The following is a 23,385-nucleotide window of genomic DNA, read 5'->3' as shown; positions in this document are numbered from 1 at the left end:
TTGCAGAAAAGTTCAAAACTTCTATTACTGGAACAAATGACAGTGGGTCAGAGTTGAATCATACTTTCATGCCTGTTCTCCCCCCCCCACCCTCCACAGGTCTATGACCTATAATCTTAATTGTTGATCTTGCTTTTGAGGACATAGGTTTTTGAATATTAAGAGTATTCTGTTTGTATGTTTTTGTTATAAACAGGGTCTGTGGCAGAAGAACTTGATATAGAATTGTGCTCCAAAATAGAAGCTTTTGTTTATAAAAATTAAGAATAGCCTGGTGTTTGTGATCAGTTAGTGTCGTTGGCTGTAAACATGGCTTGTGTCTGCAAACACAATTAGCTATTGTGGCAGCTAATCATGTTTAAATTCTTTTAAGAGGCCTAGACTGGTGCATGGTTCTTCAGCATTATCTACACCAAGTTTTTTTTCTTTTCTTAATCCCATGGTTGAATTTGTAGTCTGTTCAAGTACATTAGTGTTGGCAACATTGTCTAGGGTAGGGTGTCCAGCTTGCCATCTTTTTTAACAATGTGCCATTTAAAACTACTCCGTGTACAGTATGTTAACAATGGTTCAACTGTATTAGCAGTTACATGTTGTGAACAACCATGTCACTTGACTGGTGCCAACAGCCATGGGGAAACTTAGAAACTTCCCTAGTATGGAAAAGGCATAGAGGATTTCAGTGTTGTAAGTGAATTCTAAACCCTTAACACTTTTGAGCACCTTGTGTCCGCACACACACAACTGTTTGTAATAATGCATGAGCATTTCCGTTGCAGTTACATATTCAGGGCAGATTTCACAACCATTGTGTCCTGTATCTGTTGCTTGGTATCTTATGAGGTTATGAGGTGAGGAGAGAACAAGAGAGGATATGCATCTTCTTCCCTTCTCCAAAAGCCTCAACTACTTTCTGGCTGCCAAAACCTATAGTCTATCAAAACCTTGTTGTGTGCCAACATGCCAACTTTCCGCTACCCAGCTATTGTACATGGCAGCCTTCTCTGTATCCCTGTCTCCTTGTACAATGCAGTTATCTGTCTTTGCTCCAAAAACATGGAGCATACTGACAACATGAGGACAATATAAAATTAAAATTATATTAACTGTTCATTTTTAATATTTAGTTAAATATTTACTCGACTTTTTTATTAATTACTGAATCTGCAGCAGAATTTCCAATTTGTCATACAGAAGTATTACAGAAACCAGGACAGGTCTTGTCACATAATATAGGTGCAGCTTGCTAGTAGAGTACACTGGGGCTTGCTTATACAACATAGCAACTTAAAGTTAATAACAAATAGTGAAATCAGTGACACAACCACCAAAACAGCTTGTTGGTTTCTTAGGTTATTTACAATTTGTAGCTTATTTTCTTATGGTATTTTTCTTATCTTTCTATAGGGCTGAAAGACACACAGGAGTCTTCATGGATATAGTTGATACATTTAACCATTTAATTCCTACTGAACACTTAGATGATGCCCTATTTCTAGGATCCAACCTGGAGAATGAAGTCTGTGAGGATTTTAGTACAAGTCAGAATCTCTTAGAGGATTCGCTGAAGAACATGCTCAGTGATAAGGATCCTATGCTAGGATCTGCAAGTGCCCAGTTCTGTTTGCCTGTTTTGGATAGCAATGATCCCAATTTCCAGATGCCTTGTTCAACAGGTAAATCTTACAATTTTTTAAGATTACAATTTAAAATACTTAGTGCCATCCCTTTTTGCTAATGTAGAAAATGATGAGTTGGGGTTTTTCCCCTTCTATTTTATGACTTAGGCCCCAGGCATTAAAACACAGGCTGTTCTTTATTTCCCACCGAAGCAGTGATAAGCTTTGGTACTACACCTAACCAGCAAAAGTAGCCAGCTGCCTTCAGAATTGCAACAATGCAGAGTTAGCAGTAGGAGTGCTTGAATGATGCAAACTATTCCTGAGAGCTCTGAGATACTCTGATAATTCTAGGCTTTCTAGTACTCAGGTGATACCGAATCCCAAGGTTTTCTGCTTTGGTTGGTTTCAAACCAAACCATTGCCATCGCTAACAGTGTTCTTTGTAATAGTTGGGATATATTTGAATTAGAACCAGTTCGTAGCAATGTTTAAAAGAGGAATACCATTGTTTAATGGTTATTGAAAAGTGTATTGCAACATTTTTGAAAGTTATTAAAAGCCACTGGGCCAGTTTTTAATTTCATTTACATTGACAGAATATTTACATTGAATTCATTGTAAATCTGGCCCACTATTCATGTATCCTTATGGTTAAAAGTTCAAAGATTTCATGGTTGATTGGTAGTACAAACAGAATCTTGATATGGATAACATTGCTGAAATTTCAGTAGTGCTTTGCAGTGTTTGAGCTATAGATCTGAAAATGCTGATATCATATCGTCAAGTACTTTAATCAGTTTTTTTCCAACCCCCCTCCCTCCTCAAAAAAACAAAAACCATTTCCTCATCACAGTGAGGAAGCGAGTTATGTTACTGCAGAACCTAGAATAGATTCTCATCTTAACTCAATTTTCTGTTTTATAGCTCCAGCTAACAGATCAAGGAAAGTAACAACAAGGGTATTTCTAGAAGTGAACTGTAAAGCAAAAATTAAATATTTTGACCTTTACTGCATCTTCATGATGACTAAAGACAGCCTCAGATAATATCTTCCCCCACGCCCTTCTTCACTCCCCTGTAGTCCCTCAACCTACAATGCTCTCCTCCCCCCCCCCCCCCCAAATCCTAACTGTTTTTCACATTAGACATACGGAATCCTCACTATCTCATGGACTTGGACAAAATTTGGATTATATGAATAGTAATGATGCACAAGTCTGTTATCTGTTATGGAGTTACTGCTCCATTTCCTCCAGATATTGCTGGGGATGCTGAATCTTATCCTAAGATATGTCAATATTGCACATCCTCTTGGGTACACATGTTCTGCATAGTCATGTGTATATAAGTGTATACACGGTGTATACCTATCTTGTAAAGACGTGAGGAAACAGAAATGAAACCTAGTCGTAGAAAGATTAGAAATATGGCCAGACTTCATCAAAACGTCAGTATACAAAATATATTTCAGGACGGAGGCTTCAATTCTTCTAATCCAAGTAGTAGTCCCCTCTCCCCCTTCCCGCCCCCCCCCCCGCACAAAGATTTCTTATGCTCACATTTCCATGTACTCCATAGCAAGTTGAACCTAAATTCTGCAGTAACATTCTTGGATTCTGTGGCACTGTAGTGGAAATTCTGCAACAGCTATTTTTTAAATTTATAAGTGGAATTTTTAACGAACGAAATATGAAAATGAACAGAAGATCTTTTTATATTAAAGTCCATTTATTTTGTGCTGTTCCTATACTTGTACCTCTCAGTATTCCAAATATTTTTGTTTTAACAACTTGCATTGTAGAAATTGTCAGGACAAAGATGGAGGATTTGGCAGCTGCATGGAGAGGAGTTGGGGCTTTTGGCACAGTAGCTGGATGTTTTTGCTAAAATGATCAGAAGTGGTAATTAACAATACGGATATTTAAATTTCAAGCTTACCATGCCATTGAAAATAATGACTCAATTCATCCTTTTGACAGCTATTGTTTCAGGCTGTCTGCAGACTTGAATTGTGTTGGTTTATACTCTGTTCACATTGTCATGGTTTTCTTTCAAACCCTAAAGGCTAGAAACATACTTTTAAATAAATAAATAAAAACTTATATTTTGGGGTGCAGTTCTGTCTCATAGACTCATAGACTTTAAGGTCAGAAGGGACCATTATGATCATCTGGTCTGACCCCCTGCATGCTGCAGGCCGCAAGACCCTTCCCTGGACTCTACCGTTGAAGTCCCCAATCCTGTGTTTTAGTGACTTCAATCGGCTGAGACCCTCCTGCTAGTGATCCCTGCCCCATGCTGCGGAGGAAGGCGAAAAACCTCCAGAGGCTCAGCCAATCTACCCTGGAGGAAAATTCCTTCCCGACCTCAAATATGGTGATCAGTAATACCCCGAGCATATAGGCAAGAGTCTCTAGCCTGACCCTTGTTGGCCATTATGCTATTCACGTACCATTGCTTGGTTTTCCTTGGCTACTATGTTTTATCATTAAACCATTCCCTCCATAAACTTATCCAACTTAATCTTAAAACCAGACAGGTCCGTCGCCCCCACCGTTTCCCTCGTTTTCCTGTCATGCAATGAGGATTCAATGGGATAATGGTATGCATCTGGTCTTACTTTTTCTTTATCGATCTCAAGGAAGGCATATCGTATTCTAAAGGTGATCTTGCACCAGCAGTGGCTATGCTTTGCAGTTGGAACAACCATTATCATTTCCAAGCAATGTTTTTCTGCCAGTCCCCACTCACTGAGTGTTCATGTAGCTGATGGCAGATTTGGTAGTCTGTGTGAGAGACTATGCAGCTCACTGTAACCTGGACTAGCTACTGGAGAAAGTAAAGTAATGCAAGTTGACAGGTTTCAATGTGCTCTGCACCATCAAGCTCCTGGGGAACACTTTGAGTGCCTAGTGAACCATCAGAAGAGTTCCCTTATCACATCTCAGAAACGCTTGCATCTGGGAGTTGTATTCAAAATTAACATGGTCTCGTAGTATTGCCTGAGGAGAAATAAAACAAAATTTAGGCCTTTTATTGAACAATTCCTCACACCCCTTTAGGTATCGGCACACCAGTGTCATCTGCTGCTCATTGTGGTGGTGGTGGTTTGTGTAGCACAATCTCTCTACTCCTCCTCTGCCTCCTTCAGAACTTCCTGATCAGGCATTGAAACTCCCAGATACAGGATATTGGATCATCTGTTGAGAATTACTCTGAACTTTCAGAGGTCCATTAGAAATGATCACCTCATCATCTCTTCAAGGGAAAACTTATAATAGATATTCCAGCAATCTATAAATTTATTGAGCGATTCCAATCTGAACTCCCACCCCATAACTCAGTCTCCTTTATAGTCATTCATGTGAAGACTGACTAGTGCCACAATGGCTTATCTCAACCATCAAGACACAAAAAAAGTGAAAGCCAAAACAGAGGCTAGAAAGATTTCTACATTTGGGTCTGCACCATATTGCCACATACACCTGCTGTAAAACCAACAGTCTTGCTGATTGGCTCAGATACTGTAATCTGGATGAGGGAAAATGAGAGCTAACCAAGCAAGTTTTTGAGCAGATTTCATTGAGATTTCCATGTGTGCCTCTTCACAACTCAGTCCAACAAAGATAATTACATTCTCCTTCTCGCATTGACAACTATAGGCGTGAAGAGGACACCCTATTATTCTTTTGTCTCCATTAATATTACCAGCTTTTCTCTTCACATCCAATGTAGCCAGAAACATCAGTGCAAACTTCAGTAATCCTGATCCAACTTTCCTAAACCAGTGCCCATGCACATATCAGTATGTCTACCATGGCTACTTCCAGTCTCTCAGGACCTCATTCACCAGAGCTCCTAGACTCACCCACACCTTAAGTGTCTAATGCTTACTTTGTGGAACCTGAATGGTCATACTTCCTAAAACATAGTTACTTTTGAGCTGGTTGATTCACTCCTTAAATTCAGAAAAACCTCCTCCCAAGCAAGTTTTTAGGAGCATATGGAGGACCTGATATTCATGGTACATGAGGAGGAAGGCGAGAGAGTGAGTCTACAAAAAGATATTCCTGACTTCTTCTTAGATGATTTTTTCATAAGGGTCACTACGTGGAAAGTGAGTGTGTCTGTACTGCATGCGGTACATCCGACCCCTTCCCATTCTATCCAGCTGATTCATCCTCCATTCTAAAAGGAGGATGACTTCAAGGACTATTGAGTATAATGGAAGCATAGGCTAGTATTTACTAAATCTTGTTTTGAACCACTGGATGAAATGTATTTATGGTTTCTGACTAAAGTTGCCTTCTTTTGAGCAACACATTGGCTAGATATTTTAGCACTATTTGGCTGCTTCCATTAAAAGCAACCTTACCTTCATTTCCTCCCCGATACGCTGTTTCTAAGGCTAGTTTGGCTCTTTAGAGAAATTGGGTTGGTCAGTTAACCAATCAATTTTCTTTCCCTAAATTTTCTCATGTCTTGGCAAAACAAAAATGCTTTACATGTTTTCAAGGTAATAAAATTTGGGTTTGCCAAAAGTAAATGATGGAGGAAATGTCTGCTGTATTAATTTTGATTGGTATTACATCTGGGACATAGAGGATTTTGATGCTTTGCTGTACCCATTTCTATTTCTAGTTGACCATTGACCTATTTTTCAACTTTAATTGAACCTCCTTTTGAAGGTTTAAATGCTTACTCTTTTGGAGTACAACTTGGTGGGTGGAGAATCATGAAACATCGAGATTTCAGGGCAGTTCCATTGATGTGTGTATCATACATTCATAAAGCACTACAAAATTGACATTCCTCATTTGATTTTGCCTTTGCATATAGTCTTTTGTTCTTCCTGTGTTCCTTCAAATGAGAGCCCTTCTGTTTTAAGAATAAAATATATAGTAATAAATTCAGTTTCTTTGTATCATTTGGCTTAATATTTCTACTTCAGACATTTTTAACTTTTTTACTTGAAATTGTTGGAGGATGTTCTTTATTGTTTGCTACTTCCAAACTTGACAGAACAGCAGATTACCATGACTGACAATTGTGAAGTCAGTTTCCATATTATAGAACTGCCTTTTCTAAATGGGAATTCAGTGCTTCATCAAGCCCCATACTGGATTATTACTTTGGCTATTTCTGAATGGCTGGCTGCACAGGGATGGTAATTTGATCCTTCTCTTCAGATTTTCTGCTCTGAGAGAGTAAGGAGATGGCAAATCTTTCATTTAATACTTTTTTGGGGTGAAGGAGAGGAACAAGTGTCCAACCCGATGTTCTGAGATCTAAATGGTTTTTCTTTTGTAGTTTTGTTTATTTCCTTAGTTTTGGCAGTATTGACTGGGGGACATTGTTAGCACTGTTCACTGAGTGTCTCTACAGGGTATTGACAAGCAGACCCTCTTTGATCTAAACGAATATACTTTAAAACAGAGTGGAGGATAAATTAATAAAATATATGGAATTTGGATTGTTGGTGTAAATTATATAAGTAGTGACCTAATTTGAAGATCTGTGGAAAACTGATTTTTTTCTCTATCAATTAAAGAATAATCTTAATTCAGATTCTTGCATCTTGGTATCGCAGATCATTCTAAGAAATGGCACACTAGTATAGGAAGATCCACTTTCATTTGCATAACTTAAAGTTAATGAAAGCCTTATTCACTTGAATATTAATTATTCCCTGTTTTACAAATCTTTCATCCAACTCTAAGGCTTGCACAGGCGTATGGTACAATAGTTGCTGCTTTCCCTATTAGATCCCCTCACCTTCTATGCTGATGGCCTATTGCATCAAATCACAATATACAACATGGTAGAAATATTAAATTGTGCAGCATTTATAGCATATGTTGAAGTCAAACTTGGAGCAACTTAGGTATATTTGCTCCCATTGTTACCATTAGTTAACAGAAATGGAGGCAGCAGACAAGAACAGTATAAAGCAGCAATAATGGTGTTTTGTTCCTAATAATCAGCTCCCCCCCCCCCCCCAAATTAAACTGAGATAAGAAAAAAATCAAACCTGCTATGGAAATCTGCAGCCCTAGGAAAACTGACTTGGAACCACAGTTTGGAATTACCTTGTCTCGTGTCAAAAGGTATAACTATCTCCATTTAGTCTAAGTAATTTTTTTAATATAATGGATAATGGAGGAAAGAATTATTTTACTGAACATATAAACCAGTGAAGATATGTTCTATTTTACATCTTACTCAGATTTTTTCCCCTTGTCTTTCCATTTTGTTCAAATTGCCCATCCCTGTATAACCCACTTGTCTTTCAGACATGGAAAAAACCCTTGTTTTTGTTATATTCTCCTCAGTGATTTTCACTTTCTTACTCTTGCTTATTTTCTGTTGTTGATCTTTCCATCTTTAGTTCTTCTCTTGCCTTGCTTAGTATCAGTTTGTGTCTGTACTGTAGCCCTCTGTTTCTTCATTTATTTCTGTTACTTGTTGCTATCTTTGCCCTTTTCTCAGGTCTCTGTCTTTCTGTCTGTCTTTCTCAATATGCATTTCTACTGTCACTTTTTCTCATCATTTTCCCAGCAAGATTCTGTGTTGAATGCTCCTCATTCAGTCTGACAGTTGAAATACAACTCTACCCCGATATAACGCGACCCGATATAACACGAATTTGGCTATAATGCGGTAAAGCAGTGCTCTGGGGGGGGCGGGGCTGCGAACTCGGCGGATCAAAGCAAGTTCGATATAACGTGGTTTCACCTATAGCGTGGCAAGATTTTTTTGGCTCCAAAGGACAGCATTATATCGGGGTAGAGGTGTAGTTGCATTGCAGCTCAAGTGGCTTGAAATTAACAAGATTCTATGGTGCTGATTCCCCTATAAGATGGAAATTGCAGCACATAGTCTGTTAGCATGTTTTAGTTCTTGTGCTCCAATTGAGGGTCTCTAATATCTCGCAGCAGCAGCTGCATATTTCCCCTTGCCTGTAATAATAAGAAGGGCATTAACTCTGTGCACATGATACATTCTGAGCACAAATATCAGAAAACCTGGGACATTAATGCAAGCTCTGAGAAGCACTCCAAAAGTATGTTTCAGAAGTTATTTGACTAAGCAGTTTTCATGCATCATCTCATCTTGGGGAAGGAAATGTAATTCCACATGGAAGAGAGAGAATACTTTACATGTAAGACTAATCTGAAAATGATTGGGTACATTATTATAAACTGAGTGCAGAATTATTTGAATAACATTCATTCAAGTGAGCAGGATGTAACTGTAAAAATCTTTTTACAGATTCAGACTAACACGGCTACCCCTCTGATACAGGATGTAACTATTATCATCAGTCTTGTTGCATACATAAGTATATAAAAAAGCTTGACTGAACAGAGTCAAAATATTGTTGGGTATGTGAATTTATATTTGAAAACTGACACTGATTTGCACAAAGACATGTCTTCCAGCAATCTTAGGCATACAGTGCAATGCCAAAAGATTGTCAAAATACAAATTGAATAAAAGCCAATAGAAGTAAATTACTGTTGGTTCTGGAAACTCTTAACTCTAGCTTCCTGATTGATTGTCCATTGTCCAGAATTAAGTTCAAATAGCAAATTCAAGTGTAAATCTTCTGAAGAGTCACATTTATTGTTTGCACTGTACCAGGGTTAATCTGTGTAATCCGGCTGTATAAAAACTGTCAAATATTTCGCTAAAATATTAATTTTTCTCTCTTCATGGTAGAAAAATCGAGGGTGGGGGACCTCCTGCTGTTAAAGCTTGTTTATTGACCATTGTTCGGTTAGCTGTATCAATGTCTTGCAGTTTATCCCTTTTACATTTGGAGTATCTTAAGAGAATAGTCAACATTGAACAACTTTCACAGATTTCATTGTCTTTTTTTTTTCTTGCGAATATTGCAAACACATAGAGTTGAAAAAAGACAGTTGATATTTTCTGATGGGACAGTCTACAAATTTTAATGGTTATTTAAGTCCCTTTAACAGCTGCTTTCTCTGATTTTCAAGACAAATATATTGTGTTATGTCACAGTTTTAAATAACCATTTTTAACCATTTATCAGAAATTTTTAAAGATCCTATTTGTCATATAAATTAGTTTGCCTTGAAATGCTTCTAGATAGCTTTCTACTGTTCAGGCAGTTGTATCAGTTGTCTGGAGTCTGTGCTGTATTTGTTAAACCCTGCTACTTGTTCTGCAAAATCACTTGGGTACTTGGATTGATCTCACAGATTTCGCATCCCACAGGGACCAGGATTCATTAATCACACATAGGATCTTGGGATAGGAGAGGCTACCATTGCAGAACCATACTTAGAGAAAGTGAGGAGAGTGGCTGGTACAGTGGCTTGACTGCCTCTTAGGAAACCTATGTTCAGGAGCAACCTCTGGGATCCTTCTCAGGTTAGTGGAGGCTAGGAATGTGACAGACTATGTTCTCAGTCTCTGGCTGGAAGACTAGTGCATGCTGTGCTCAGTGCTCTTCCTAGTGGCATTAGTGACTCACAGATGCAGATATATGTAATTGGAATTTAAAATTTAAAAACTGTGTCCTAGAACAACCATGTGGCTTAAACTTTCTGCATTTTTGGATCAGCTCTTTCTACTGTTCTCCTTTTCTTCACTTAGGTGGGAATGGACAGCAAGGGACAGCTGAATCCTATAAGGCTTGGGTACCTTCCCCTGTTGTTGTTTTTTTTAATAAAATAAAATAAAAGTGAGTCCACTGCAGGTGGCATGACTCTTTGACAAGGACCTCCTCAGAAATGATAAGCTTTGGGTGATAGCTTTTTCTACACTGAAACTGCCTCATATGAGAATTTTCTATCTCACGTCCTCATTTTTCATTTTGTTTGTTCTCAAATGCCCCCTCTTTTTTTTTTTTTTTTTTTTATTTAATCTGGCCTTCCCCCTTTTCTGGCCCCCCACCCTTCCCAGCCTCTTATAACTAGATACTTTTAAGTTTTAGGCTCTTTTTTGTTTTTATTTTTTTCAGTTATTGGTCTTGATGATATTATGGATGAAGAAGGAGTTAAAGAAAGTGGTAACGATACCATTGATGAAGATGACGTAATTTTACCTAACAGGAATTTAAGGGACCAATTGGATGACACTTCAGTCAAGTCACCAAGAAAATCACCACGTTTAATGGCACAAGGTGATCATTCAAATAATGCAAAGATTTGCATGTCTGGGGACATTTGGGGGTTTTACAACTTTTTTTCTCTATTTTAAACTTTAAGTCAATGTTGTTAATCACTTGGTTATGTGAAGGATAATATAAATATTTTGAAATTATTTTTCATCAGAACTATTTAACAGCATTAATGTTGTAAACATTTAATGATTTTGGAAAAATGGACCTATTGCTAAAGGTTCCAAATAACTCAGTTTTGGGGTATAATTTTAGTGAAGGAGGTGATGGTGCCATTAACCTGACTCATGTAAAGAGGTCAGAAAGATGTGAACTCTAACCCTGGTAAAGATATATGATACTAATTAGTGGAGCCATTTTATATATTCAAACAGCATTGAAGTAAACCATTGCCTAAAAACTCCAATTTTGAAGTCAATCTGACCAATATCGGGCTGTCTCTCTGTATAGCGCAGTATTCTATTAAAACTTAGAATTTTTGGAAATACATTATTTCATGTAAGTATTACGTGTGGGAGGGTGATGGAGAAAAGAAAATACATCAGAGTTGAAGCAGTATAGATTGAACTGCATTTTAAAACTACGTATGAGATTTGGAAATGCCTGATTTATAATATATACAAAATAATTTTCACAATTTTCTTTAAATGTAAAAATTTGATTTGAAATTCAATATGTTCTGTAGGTCCTTATTTTCAATGTTTTTGCTGTTTCCTTTTGTGGATTTTAAGTAAGGTTGTTATCTTAATAATAGTTTGATCTTGTATAAAAGTTATTCATCCAAAGATCTCAACATGCTTTACAAATGATTAACTTTTAAAGTATAAGAGTTCACATCAAATATGAACTTTAATGGATGTCAGATTACTTTAAGAATCCCAAAATTATATGTAAGCTTAACTACTGTGTTTTTGTTTTAGTGACAAGAAACTTTATTTGTATGATACTTTCTTCATATAGAAGGACAATTAAATACTCTTCCTATTTCAGTGATAGTATGACCTTTTAGATGTAAGAAATTCTGGTTTCTCGCTTGCTATCCAGAACTTGCATGGCCATTTACATTTGTCTAAACAGTGACAATGTCAAATTGAAATACAAATCTTTTGTATTAGTTTTAAATTTTAATAATGTTTCTTGAAATCAAGAAACAATGATCTAACATTTTGTCAGTTAATCTTGTAAATTAAACATTTTGTAAGTTAAATTTTGTTGTCATAAATTATTTTCACTGTAGTCTAATCTTGTGTTTGCCAGGAAAAGAGTGAAATATACCTAAGAGATTCTCTTTTTTTTCTTTAATAGAACCAGTACGAAGTTTGCGGCAAAGTACTATAGCAAAGCGTTCAAACATTGCACCTCTTGCTAATATCAAGAAAGCAGCTGTAAAATCTGGATGTGCCCAAAAGGGAGGACCGAAACAGCAAGACAAGGGTCAAACTAAACAGGAAGAAGTTAGTATACCAATGAAACTAGAACATCTTAAAGAGGTTAGGCGTAGTAGTAGACTATCTGGTCAGACAGAGGAAACAGAAGAAGCGTCATCACCTTCTCCAAGTAGTTCAAAACAGTCTGCTTGTCATGAAAAGATGGATGAAGTAAAATCTGAAACTTTCAAGCAAGGAAAATTGGATGAAACGTTCCATGAATTAAGAGGTGGTTCTCTTTCAACAGACACTTGTTCTTCTACTGAAGAAGCAGAAAGCAAAACAGAGACTGTTACAAAAACAAGGCTGGATTTTGTAACCTCTGGAAATAATGAAGCTAATAAAGTAAAAAATATCGATATATTTAAAAATAAAGTGGATGAAACTATGGTTGGTGAAATAGGTTCTGATACCTCTTCAGAAGAAAAGACTGAATACAAAATCAAGGAAACAGAGGAGAAACCTAAAGAAAATGACCAAAGCAAGATAAGTGGAATGACTACCATTTCATCTGTTACAACAGTTTGCATGAATTCAAGTGACATCCATGAGATCCCTTCAGTTCTATCCAGATCTGTAGAGGAGAAGACAAAATGTAGGTTAGATCCACTGACTACTGTGGAAGCTTCTGGTAAAAATGTTATGTCATTAAAAGACTGTAAAACTGAGCCTTTAGATGACCCTAAAGAGGCCGATAAAAATATTAATCCATCTAGCAAACACTTGGACAGTACAGAATTGGATAAAACAGCCTTGAAAAGTACTATTTCTGCTGAAGCAGGAAGTAATATTTTAGAAAGCAGTATTGTTCATGATTATCCAAGCCAAAATGTACAGCAGCAGGACAGCTATATTAAAATGGAAGGGTATGAGGCAACAAAGCTTCAGGATGATAATAGAATTTCAACAAAAAGTCCCAAAACTGTGAAGTCCAAACACATTAAATCTATGGTACAGATGAAACAAAATGTGACAGCAGGTGCAGGACGAAAATTACTCGCAACTAAACAACAAATAAGCCATTCAAAACCAAGAGTTGGTGTTAGTGTTTCAAGTTTTCACAGTGCATCTTCAATAAGTCTGAAAAGGAGTGCAGATGAGCAAGAGAGGTGGCAGCATTTTCACAAAACAGTTAAAGTTAGGAAAAAACAAACTGATAAAGATGTGAAAGCACAGAGCTTTGATATGGGGGTCACAGTGAAGAAGCAGACGCATACCTTGGTGAAAAAAGTATCACGCATCCAAACTCCTGTGCAAAAGACATCAGTTCAGAATGTGAGTGACAAGTCTCTTAATCACCAGGGTTGTTCAAAAGAAATCCACCATCCTGTCTCAGCGTCTGTGCATCCACTGTCAGGTCATTTGCTGCATCAAAATCAGAAACAAACACAGAAACATCAACTTGCAATTGCACTTAAAACAAATAGTTATGTAAAAGAAGAAAGAGAGACAAATCCCACAGGTTTAGAACATTTGAAGGAGGATGAAAAAGAAAAACTGAAATTGAAAAAGATTGAGAAGAATCTTCAACCTCGCCAGAGAAGAAGCAGTAAAAGCCTTTCACTTGATGAACCTCCCTTGTTCATTCCAGATAACATTTCTACTGTAAAACGTGAAGGCTCAGAACATACCTCTCCAAGCGAAAGCAAATATGTATGGGTTCCCACCAAGCAGTGCGGTTTTTGCAGAAAGCCGCATGGCAACAGGTGTGTGGTTTGGGATATACAGTGTTTTTGTTGGTTTCAAAAGATGTTTTTTTTTTTTTTTTACATTCAGGTTTCTGCTGCTGTTCGTGTCTTAGTTCATCTTTGTCACATCAAACAAAAAAACAGGCACAACCTTTCTAATGGAAATCTGTATCAGTCATACTATGAATTGCCTACCTGTGTACCGCCGCACCCTTTTGCTCCAACTTTTAAAACAAGCTAAATAGCACAGTAAAGGCTTGGTCAAAAGGAAATATTACTAGAAGTCTTTTTTTATTATATGAATGCTCTGCTTTAGCGGGATATGTAATTCTGCTAAACTATGTTAGGTAGGATAGAGACATCTTAAAACTCACGTCTTGGAAAACATCAAAGTAAGGTTTAAGTGTTTCAGAGTGATTTGTAATAGTTATTTTGCCTGAAAACTGGTAAAAGTGAATGTTACACTCCAAGCTAAAAGGGTCATGATCAACTTAAAAGTCAAACAATAGTTTGAAAGTTTTATTGTTATAACTAACTCTGTGTACTATGCCTAAAAGATTAGGGAGAATATTTTTTCTCCTTTTAGTTTACTTTGTGGATTAGTCAATATCATTGTTTCTGTGAGTCTCACAACAGTGAGAGAAGAAAACATTTTAAAAAATGACAAAGCCACAGTTTTTTTTATGGGACTTGCATGCAGGTGTGGTATTTGAAATTGTATTTAGCTCACTTAAAAAAATGGATCACATCTGATGCTAACGGTGTCCTCCTTTCACTGAATAAAATGTTCATTTTCAGCATGTTGTGGATGGAGTGAAACAAGGCATTATGTTCTAATGAGACAGAAGTATTAGTTCAATAACATGAGTCCTTTTGTCTCACTTTTTACATTATTGCCACGATTATATTTATGAAGAATTGTTCTTATTTCTGACTTTAAAAGTAGTTTTGCCTATTTATCTTTTGAACTAGATGGAGCATGAAGTGCTTTCACTACCAATCAGATGAGTGTCGAATCAGTCCTTAACTGTTCACTTTATAGAAATTCCTATTATTCTACGAATACTGTAGAACTCCATTTTTCTGACTGAGACAAGGAATATATAATTTCGTTGATTAAAGTTTATATCATATTTAGGCATTTGAGGGACCATACTATATATAAATTCAGCATTTGCAACCAAGAAATGTCCTTCATGTTCCAGAATTTCATGATTACTTGTCAGAACATTCATGAAGTAAATGTGTATTTTAATATTTACAGTGCAGCTAGAGTAATCTGCAAATTAGTAATTCATGTGAAGAAGATGAATTTATAAGAATAAAATAATAGAAAACTAAATAATACTGTAAGGATTTTAAGATTATTGTGGAATACTTGATTGGAGGGACACTGTCACGCTTTAACATATATTTTTAAACATCTTTTTACTATTTATATTGTAGACTTAACATTTTTGTTGGGATAAACTGGACTCCTTTTTGCCATTTATGCTTTTTGTGTTTACTATTATTTCACTCAGATTGGACAATGAATATAGATTTTATTTAGTTTCACTTTTGCTTTATTATCGGATTCTTATTCACTAGCGCATGGTGCAAGCGTTTGGATTGCAAAAAATTCAGTGGAATGTTTAAACTTAATCAAATTGCTTTAAATACATAAATTGAAATGTTCTGTAAAACATTTTTAATGCAAAATGTAAATTTTTGGCCTAAATTATTTTGACAGTGTCCCTTCAATTGATACTGAATTGAAACGTGTCTGTGTTTCTTGTCTTTTTCGTGGATGTTTAATTTTTTTCTTCCTATTCTGAATGTCTAATTAGTAAGAGACCTTCAAAACACTTTGTTTTAAAATTAAGCTGTGAAGTTCAGTTGTGGCTAGAGAATCTGATCACTAATAGGCAGTGTGGGGGCTGGCAGTTAAGGTGGAATGAATTTGGTCCATTTCTACTTTGACTCAGAGCTTTCAGTTTAAAATCAAAGTTACAAATGTTTAAAACTTAACTAGGAACAGGATGTCGGGGGGAATTGTAATGGGATAGGAAACATTTAATTTAGACAGTATGTTTGTATACTGTGTGTTGGTACATTGTGTAGTGCAATGGGGAGCCATTTTTATTTGGAGGCCTCTAGGTGTTACATTGTACAAATAATATATTCTCTGGTTCAATCACCATGCAGGTTGGCAGGACACAGGAGTTGCCACCATCTGATAGCTGTTAAGTGTCATGAGTTTTGTGGTGTCAGTCCATTTCTTTTGGACAGGTTCCTGTATCACTGAACTGTTACTACAGTTGGCACAAATTGAAACATTCAACAGTATTAGCAGAAAGGTCCAGGATCAAATAGGCTTTGAATTGAACCACCCTCTCATTCCCAAGGATGGTATATACAGAACAGATTGGTGATTGAGGAAGCTTCCATTGTTGCCCAGGCTTGGTGGTTTTTACACACACCCACACCCAAAACCGTTGGAGCATTTCTGTTTTTGTCTTGAATTACTTTTTACTTCATTTTGGACTTGTATGTTTAATTTGAACATACATCCTTAAAGTGTTCATCTCAAAAACTAGGTTGAGCTAGAATAGAAGAGGAAGCAAAACTTCTCTATAATATCTTCCTTAGCAGGGACAGTGTGTTGTTACATTATTTGTGCTTGTTACTGCAGCAGTAATAAACCTGCTTTTAAAAGGGACAGAAGCTTAAAAACTGTACCTATCTGAAATGTTTTTACTGAATATTGTTAAAAGTACAACACACAAGTACTAAAACTGAGAGAGCGCCAAAAAATTGTTTACTTTGCATTTAACGACATTTGTTTATTCAGTTTCTCCATTTCCCCTGTATAAGCAGCTAGTTTAGCCAGTTTTCCCTCTTTTTTTGTGTGACTCATTGCATAGGAAAAGGGAGAAATGAAAAAACACTTTGAGTTGGGAACTTAACTCATTTTTTAAAAACTACCTAGATTTTAAGTTCACGGTGTTGCTTTTTACAATTCTCTAAACATTGTTAGATGTTGCTTGTCAATGCTATGTTGTAGATGGTATGAAAAACAAGAAATGGAACTGAAGTGGAGTCCCAAATTAGGAAAATGTGTGCCAAGAGCTTTCTAATTTATGACTAGCAAGTTTGGTTTCATGTTAATGAAATACAACTTGAATTAAGGTTGGAAAAAATTTTCATTTTAACATACTATGCAAACGCAAATTGCCCCCCCTTACCAAAATGCAAAACCAAGGTTGCAAAAATTAATCAGTTAAGTCAAAAAATACCAAATGTTGAGGTTTCTCCTTCTGTGTTAATTTGGGATTCTCTTGCATGTACAAGGATCACATTTTGAGGTATTGTAATAAGGTCTCTCACAATCATATGCTAAGATGGATATGTCTGTTAAAATACAGTAGATCCTCAGTTACGGATATCTCAGGAATGGAGGCTGTTTGGAACTCTGAAATGTTCGTAACTTTGAACAAAACGTTATGGTTCTTTCAAAAGTTTATAACTGAACATTGGCTTAATACAGCTTTGAAAATTTACTATGCAGAAGAAAAATGCTGCTTTTAACCAACTTAAAAGAAACAAGCACAAACAGTTTCCTTACCTTGTCAAATCTTTTTTTAAACTTTCCCTTTATTTTTTAGTAGTTTTCATTTAACACAGTACTGTACTGTATTTGCTTTTTTTGTCTCTGCTGCTGCCTGATTGTATACTCCCGATTTCAAATGACATGTGGTTGACTGGTCAGTTTGTAACTCTGAGGTTCTACTGTAACAGTAATAAATTAGTTAACATTGTTCATCTTCAGGGGCAGTACCATATTGAGATTATTGGACAGTTCACCTTTTAGGAACAGATGCTGTCATTCTGCTACCAAGTGCAAAGGTAAAATATATGTACTTTGCACAGGGGACCTAAAAGAGGTTGATTGGAATATAGAGCAGGAGTCCTTTCCCTCAGTGTGGATAGGCTTTATAGACATGAAAACTGTAGCGCGATCAGTAATAGCAATTGGAGCCCAAATGTATCGTCTGCTGGGGATTGTGCCTGTTGATTTTATTTTTTTATAACCTCTCTGCATAGTTTCTGTACATGGTGTCTCTTCCTCTTACCTCACCACCCTCAGTGGAACCAAGGTAGTAGCAGCATGCTTTGGATCTACTTTATCTATGAAGTGTGGAGGGGGGCAGCTTTTGGCATTAGTACTATTGTTTCATTTTGTCTGCTGACTGTATTTTATTGATTCTATTCAAAGTGATATCTTTGCAGTGTAACAGCTAGAAATTTTTTTATAAATAAAAGATGAAGTTCTTCAGGAACAGAAGTGCTGGTTATGGTGTACTGCCATGTAGTTGCCCATTTCCACCACATATTTCCTATTTGTTTTCCTTGCTCAGTGTAAACTGTGAGGTTTGATTTTTTTTAATAATACATATCATAATATGTATATGGGGTATACCATGTGTCGGAGTTAGTTTTAATGAGAAACCATAACTTTTTGGATTTCCTAACTTGTTTGATTTTGCAACTTTAATCCTATATTAATGCTGAGGTGTTCCTTCTCCCTCCCACCTCAGCCAATAACATATCTTTATGTATGATTGCAGCATTTATATGTGAGGAATTCTTCCTTCCACTTTCTGTGAATGCTGTTGTTGAAATGGACTAGGTTTCTGGATTTTGACCACGTGAATATACTTTCATGGCACTAGCAGAATAGGAAGAATAATAAAGGGACAGTAGTTCAAGTTTACTTTTTTCTGAAGGTTGCTTGTATGTCTTGCAACTTATATAAGAACAAAAAGTTTTGTTTTTCTTTATGTAGAGCCAGATAAATCCTGGAATCTGCACACAGAAGGAATCCTATATTCATCCCTGTGCTTGTAGAAAACATAAGACCCTACACAGCATTCTCTTCTATTATATTGTTTCCAGTGTCCCTGGCTTTTACATCAGTGACTAAGATCTATAGGCTTTAGGGCTTGAACTCCCTGCCTTTTTTACAGGCTGGCAAATCCTAACCATATATTACAAATCTGTGGGAAGCTTCACAAGGGAAACATTGCAAACTTTCCTCTCTTCTGGCCACCTTGAATTTTTCCTTAATGGATCAGGGCTCACCAAATGCCTAGTTAATAAATTAAATTACCTACTGTATGTTGTTTTTACATAAGGAAAACCTCCATTGGAGGAACTGTTATCGTTGTAATGAAATTGCAACATCCTTGCTAGATTTTAAAAATAATATATCTTTCAATTCTTTAACTTTTTTCAAATGACTTTCAATTCCTTTGATTTGAATGTTATATATTTATTTACTTTTTTAAATCTCTATTAATGCACTTGGTATCTGATCTTGTAGTTTGTTTTTGGGCAGATTGCTGTACCCATGCAGAGCCCAATGGAAGTAATTGGAGTTATGTGCAACAGTCTACCTGTGTGTAACAAATTGCAGGATCAAGGCTTTAGTTGGATTTTAAAATAAGTACAAATCTTAAGGTTGCACAGGAAGACAATTTGAAAATGCAGACATTAAGGTGTAGCAAACATCCGATGAAGTGGGTTTTAGCCCACGAAAGCTTATGCTCAAATAAATTTGTTAGTCTCTAAGGTGCCACAAGTACTCCTCGTTCTTTTTGCTGATACAGACTACTGCGACTACCACTCTGAAACCTGTAACCTTATCTCTGACTACTTATGTGTAAATAGTCTATATAAGTGGTCTCATAATATTCCGCTAATAGATTTTTTTTTTTGAAAACAGTACAGAAAACTAGTTTTCTGTCTAGTTTACTTGTGAAGTTGGAAAAATATTTAGGCTTAAATTTTTCCTTGTGAAATTATACAGTTTTCACTTAAAACAATTGCATCCATTACTGTGTGGAAATAATATTTAAACTATATTGATACTTTGAGGTTAGGGGATATGAGACATATAATACATAGTAAAGAAAGAGAACAGGGGTGGCCAAACTGCGGCTTGTGAGCTTAATGCTGCTCTTTTACAGTTAGTGTGGCTTGCAGAGCCCCTCTCATCCCCCCCATTCTCTGCCTACCAGACTTGGGGGGGAGGAGAGGGGAGCTCAGGGCTTCTGCCTTATGTCAGGGTGTTGGGGATAGGGGTTTCTGTGAGAGACAGCTGGTGCCTGCTGAGAGTGGGGAGGTGGCACAATTTAAAGGATCAGCCCCCTTTCTCACCCCCAGCATCTTGAGTCATGCCTTACTCTGTGTTCTCTCCCTGCAGCTCCCAGGTGTTCGCTTCCTGTGAAGAGGCAGCAGCAAACAGCTGGGAATTCCAGGAAGGGGCAACTGCTTTAGCTCCATGGGGAGAGGCAGCAGCAAAAGCAGCAGCTCTCCCTGTAGCTCCCAGCTGTTTGCTGCTGCCTCTCCCCATGGCCACAGCTCCAAGCTTGCTGAGCCCGGCAGCATCATGTGACCAAATGGGGCCAGCAAACCCTTGCAAAAATGGGGGGGAGGTAGCATGGGACCCCATGTGCCTCCCCCCACGTGTTGCCTCTGGCAGCGTGTGTCTCTCTCTCTCTCTCTCTCTCTCTCTCTCTCTCAGGGCTTCAGCCCCATGGGGCATACCTGCCAGGGCTGAAGTCTTGAGTCCCATTAGGTGCACTCCTTCTCTCGAACTTCTGAAGATTGGAGGGTCAGTAAGTTTGGCCACCCCTGAAATAGAATATTTATACACATAATGCAGCACCATAAGGGTTTTTCTCTAAGGCTTGGTCTACACTACCCCCCTAATTCGAACTAAGGTACGCAACTTCAGCTACGTGAATAACGTAGCTGAAGTTCGAAGTACCTTAGTTCGAATTAGTTCGAACTTACCTTGGTCCACACGCGGCAGGCAGGCTCCCCCGTCGACTCCGCGGTACTCCTCTCGGCGAGCTGGAGTACCGCAGTCGACGGCGAGCACTTCCGGGTTCGACTTATCACGTCCAGACTAGACGCGATAAGTCGAACCCAGAAGTTCGATTTCCAGCCGTCGAACTACCGGGTAAGTGTAGCCAAGGCCTGAGAGATCATTATGGCAGTGGATCAGAAATTAAGTTCTATGTCCCTGTAGGCAAGGAAAGAGATGAAGACCCTGCAAACGCTTTTTAAAGTTAAGCATAGGTATAAGTTTTCAAAATTGGTGCCTAAATAGTTAAATGAATGAGTGTGATGACCAGAACTTAAAACAAGCATGACACACAAGATATGATTTATATTTGTTAATTGACCACAAGTATACAAATATTACTCTCGTATAGCTGTGACTGGAAAATTTGTTTAATATGATAGTATAATTTAAAAACAGCATTGTAATGCATAATCACCAGGTGGCAGCGTTCTATACTGTACACACTGAAGATTCTGACACTATAGTTTTTTGTATGGGCACATACATTATTTGTGCTAGTTTACATCAGTAGGAAATAAAATTAAAGGGACACTATTAAAGTTGGTATCGGTAGGCCTACAAAATAAAGGAATGTCAATTTGAAAATCAAATTTGTCTGCAATATTTTTTTTGCTTTTTTAGTTACATGTAACACCTAAGGCCCTGCCTGATCTTGCCATCGTAGTTCTCTTGCAGAATTGGTGTCTAAAATTACTGAAAAATTGGAGAATGTTTTTGTTTTCAGTTTCATTACTTTTTGCATTTGACTTCACTTTGTTTAGTTAAGTTCATCATTTTGTTGATGGTCCTGTCTCTCTCACTATGCTTTTTTGATTTTTGCTCTTGACCCGCCCTTTCTTCCTTGCTGAAAAGCTCCTTGTAACATTAGACATTCAGAAGGAAGATTTTCTTCTGATTTTTCTTCCTTAAAAAAAAAAAAAAAAAGGTCAAACTACTTAAATGTTGTTCTATTGAAACTTGGTGTAAAAAAAATAATAAATTGACATTGCTCTTTTGCCTTGCTATGAGTGCCATCCAGAAGATCGGATGATACATTTTTAAAAGCCAGGTAGTTCCTGCTGCTACAAAATCAAAAACTCCATAGCTAGACTTGCAATAAACAAACCAATGCAGGCACATAGATGCTTTGATAACAAGAGAACATGTACTAATTTATTTACTGGGGGTCTCCTCGAAAATGAACTATCTTTCACAGTTAGTCTGAATCAGAGCCCACTGAAGTCAGTAGTCTTTCCATTGGCTATAGTTGCTTGTTAGGGTGGAACATGCAGACTCCTCTAAAGCTCCTGTGAAGATCTCTGAATGTGTGTGTGTATCAAGGTCATGGTTGACTAAGAGTGCAGTCATTCACCATTAGTTAATTCTTCACCTAGCTAGATCTCTATTAATTCAGGAAAAGATAATATAAAAATTGCTTTCCATCCTGTGTCTCCTCCTGAGCTGTGCAATGTGATACAGGTATAACACAACTGAGCCAGTGGTAGACAAATTGTTTCATAAAATAAATTTCCAGAAGGTGAATGAATCTTTATACTGAGACTATTTTTAAAATAGGACTGTTAAAATATTTCTTGCATTATGTACACATGGAAAATAATGGTTATTAAAATTTGGAGTGATTTTAAAAATTTTTTAGATTAATTACACTTTACTGCTGTTTTTATTTTCCTTTTTTTCTTTTCAAGTAAGTCCCCAATTCTGCAAACATGCATGTGCTTAATTTTACACACCTGAGTAGTACCTTGACTTGTGTAAATTTTTGAGATTGGGGTCTTGCTCCCATTAATAGAGAGAATGCTGGAATGAAACACTGTTACAAGATGGCAGTAGTGATCTGTTGTCCGTGATCTCCTGTTGCTATATACTGCAAATACAAAATGCTAAGCAAATGACTTCCAGTGATGATGTACTTATTTACATTTATTAACTGTATCAAATGATGCTGAACACTGACCATTATTGATCTTCATTTTGACTGATTTATAGAACCCTTTCTTTTTGTGTGTGTGTGGTTTTATTAATGAGTACCGTTTCTAAAGCAAATGATTTATGAATAAACTGACTTCTGGCTGATGTATTTTTAAGCTCTTATTCCTCAATAATTGTCAGCCATTCAGCAATCTGCTTTGGCTTGAACACATTCCATTTGTTATAACTAGTGTTAGAAAAAATACAGCCTGGACATTTTTATCTTTGAAATGAATCGTCCTCTAAATGAATGTGTATGCCAAGAGATTTGAAAAGATGTGCTAATCCTAAAGGAAATAATAGAAGGTTTTCATTACTCTCAATCTTTTCTTTGTATAATCCAATTCCTTTTTAATATTAGATACTTCAACTGACTGTATCTCTTCATCTTGGTATATGGAGACAGACAGGCATCCCTCTCTAAGGGGAATAAGAGAGAACTTTTTTTCCCCCCACTCAAAAGTTCTATTGAATTAAAGGAGGTGCCTTCTGGGGACATTACTATTTCTATATACACCTTTACCCTTACCCTGATATAACGCTGTCCTTGGGAGCCAAAAAATCTTACCGCGTTATAGGTGAAACTGCGTTATATTGAACTTGCTTTGAT

General features: G+C 37.0%; 1 protein-coding gene across 6 annotated transcripts in view; it reads left to right on the top strand.

Moving 5' to 3' along the window:
• PHF3 (PHD finger protein 3) overlaps nucleotides 1-23,385 on the top strand; it is a 75,165-nt gene that overhangs the window by 9,620 nt on the left and 42,160 nt on the right. The window contains exons 1-4 of one of the 6 annotated variants that reach the window (XM_034766234.1): nucleotides 1,571-1,676; nucleotides 9,870-10,025; nucleotides 10,618-10,779; nucleotides 12,082-13,909. The exons of 1 other annotated variant lie outside the window; for it this stretch is intronic. In XM_034766234.1, coding sequence (XP_034622125.1) covers nucleotides 10,638-10,779; nucleotides 12,082-13,909 — 1,970 coding nt within the window. In that variant the 5' untranslated portion in view covers nucleotides 1,571-1,676; nucleotides 9,870-10,025; nucleotides 10,618-10,637. Of the gene's footprint in view, nucleotides 1-1,407; nucleotides 1,677-9,869; nucleotides 10,026-10,617; nucleotides 10,780-12,081; nucleotides 13,910-23,385 lie in introns of those variants that run through there. 4 more of the 6 variants (XM_034766233.1, XM_034766235.1, XM_034766236.1 and 1 more) reach the window with 4 other exon arrangements.

This window comes from Trachemys scripta, chromosome 3 (assembly GCF_013100865.1).
Source record: "Trachemys scripta elegans isolate TJP31775 chromosome 3, CAS_Tse_1.0, whole genome shotgun sequence".
Classification (NCBI taxonomy): Eukaryota; Metazoa; Chordata; order Testudines; family Emydidae; genus Trachemys; species Trachemys scripta.
Note: the sequence above shows the minus strand (reverse complement) of the source record. Positions and strands in the feature narration are given on the sequence as shown.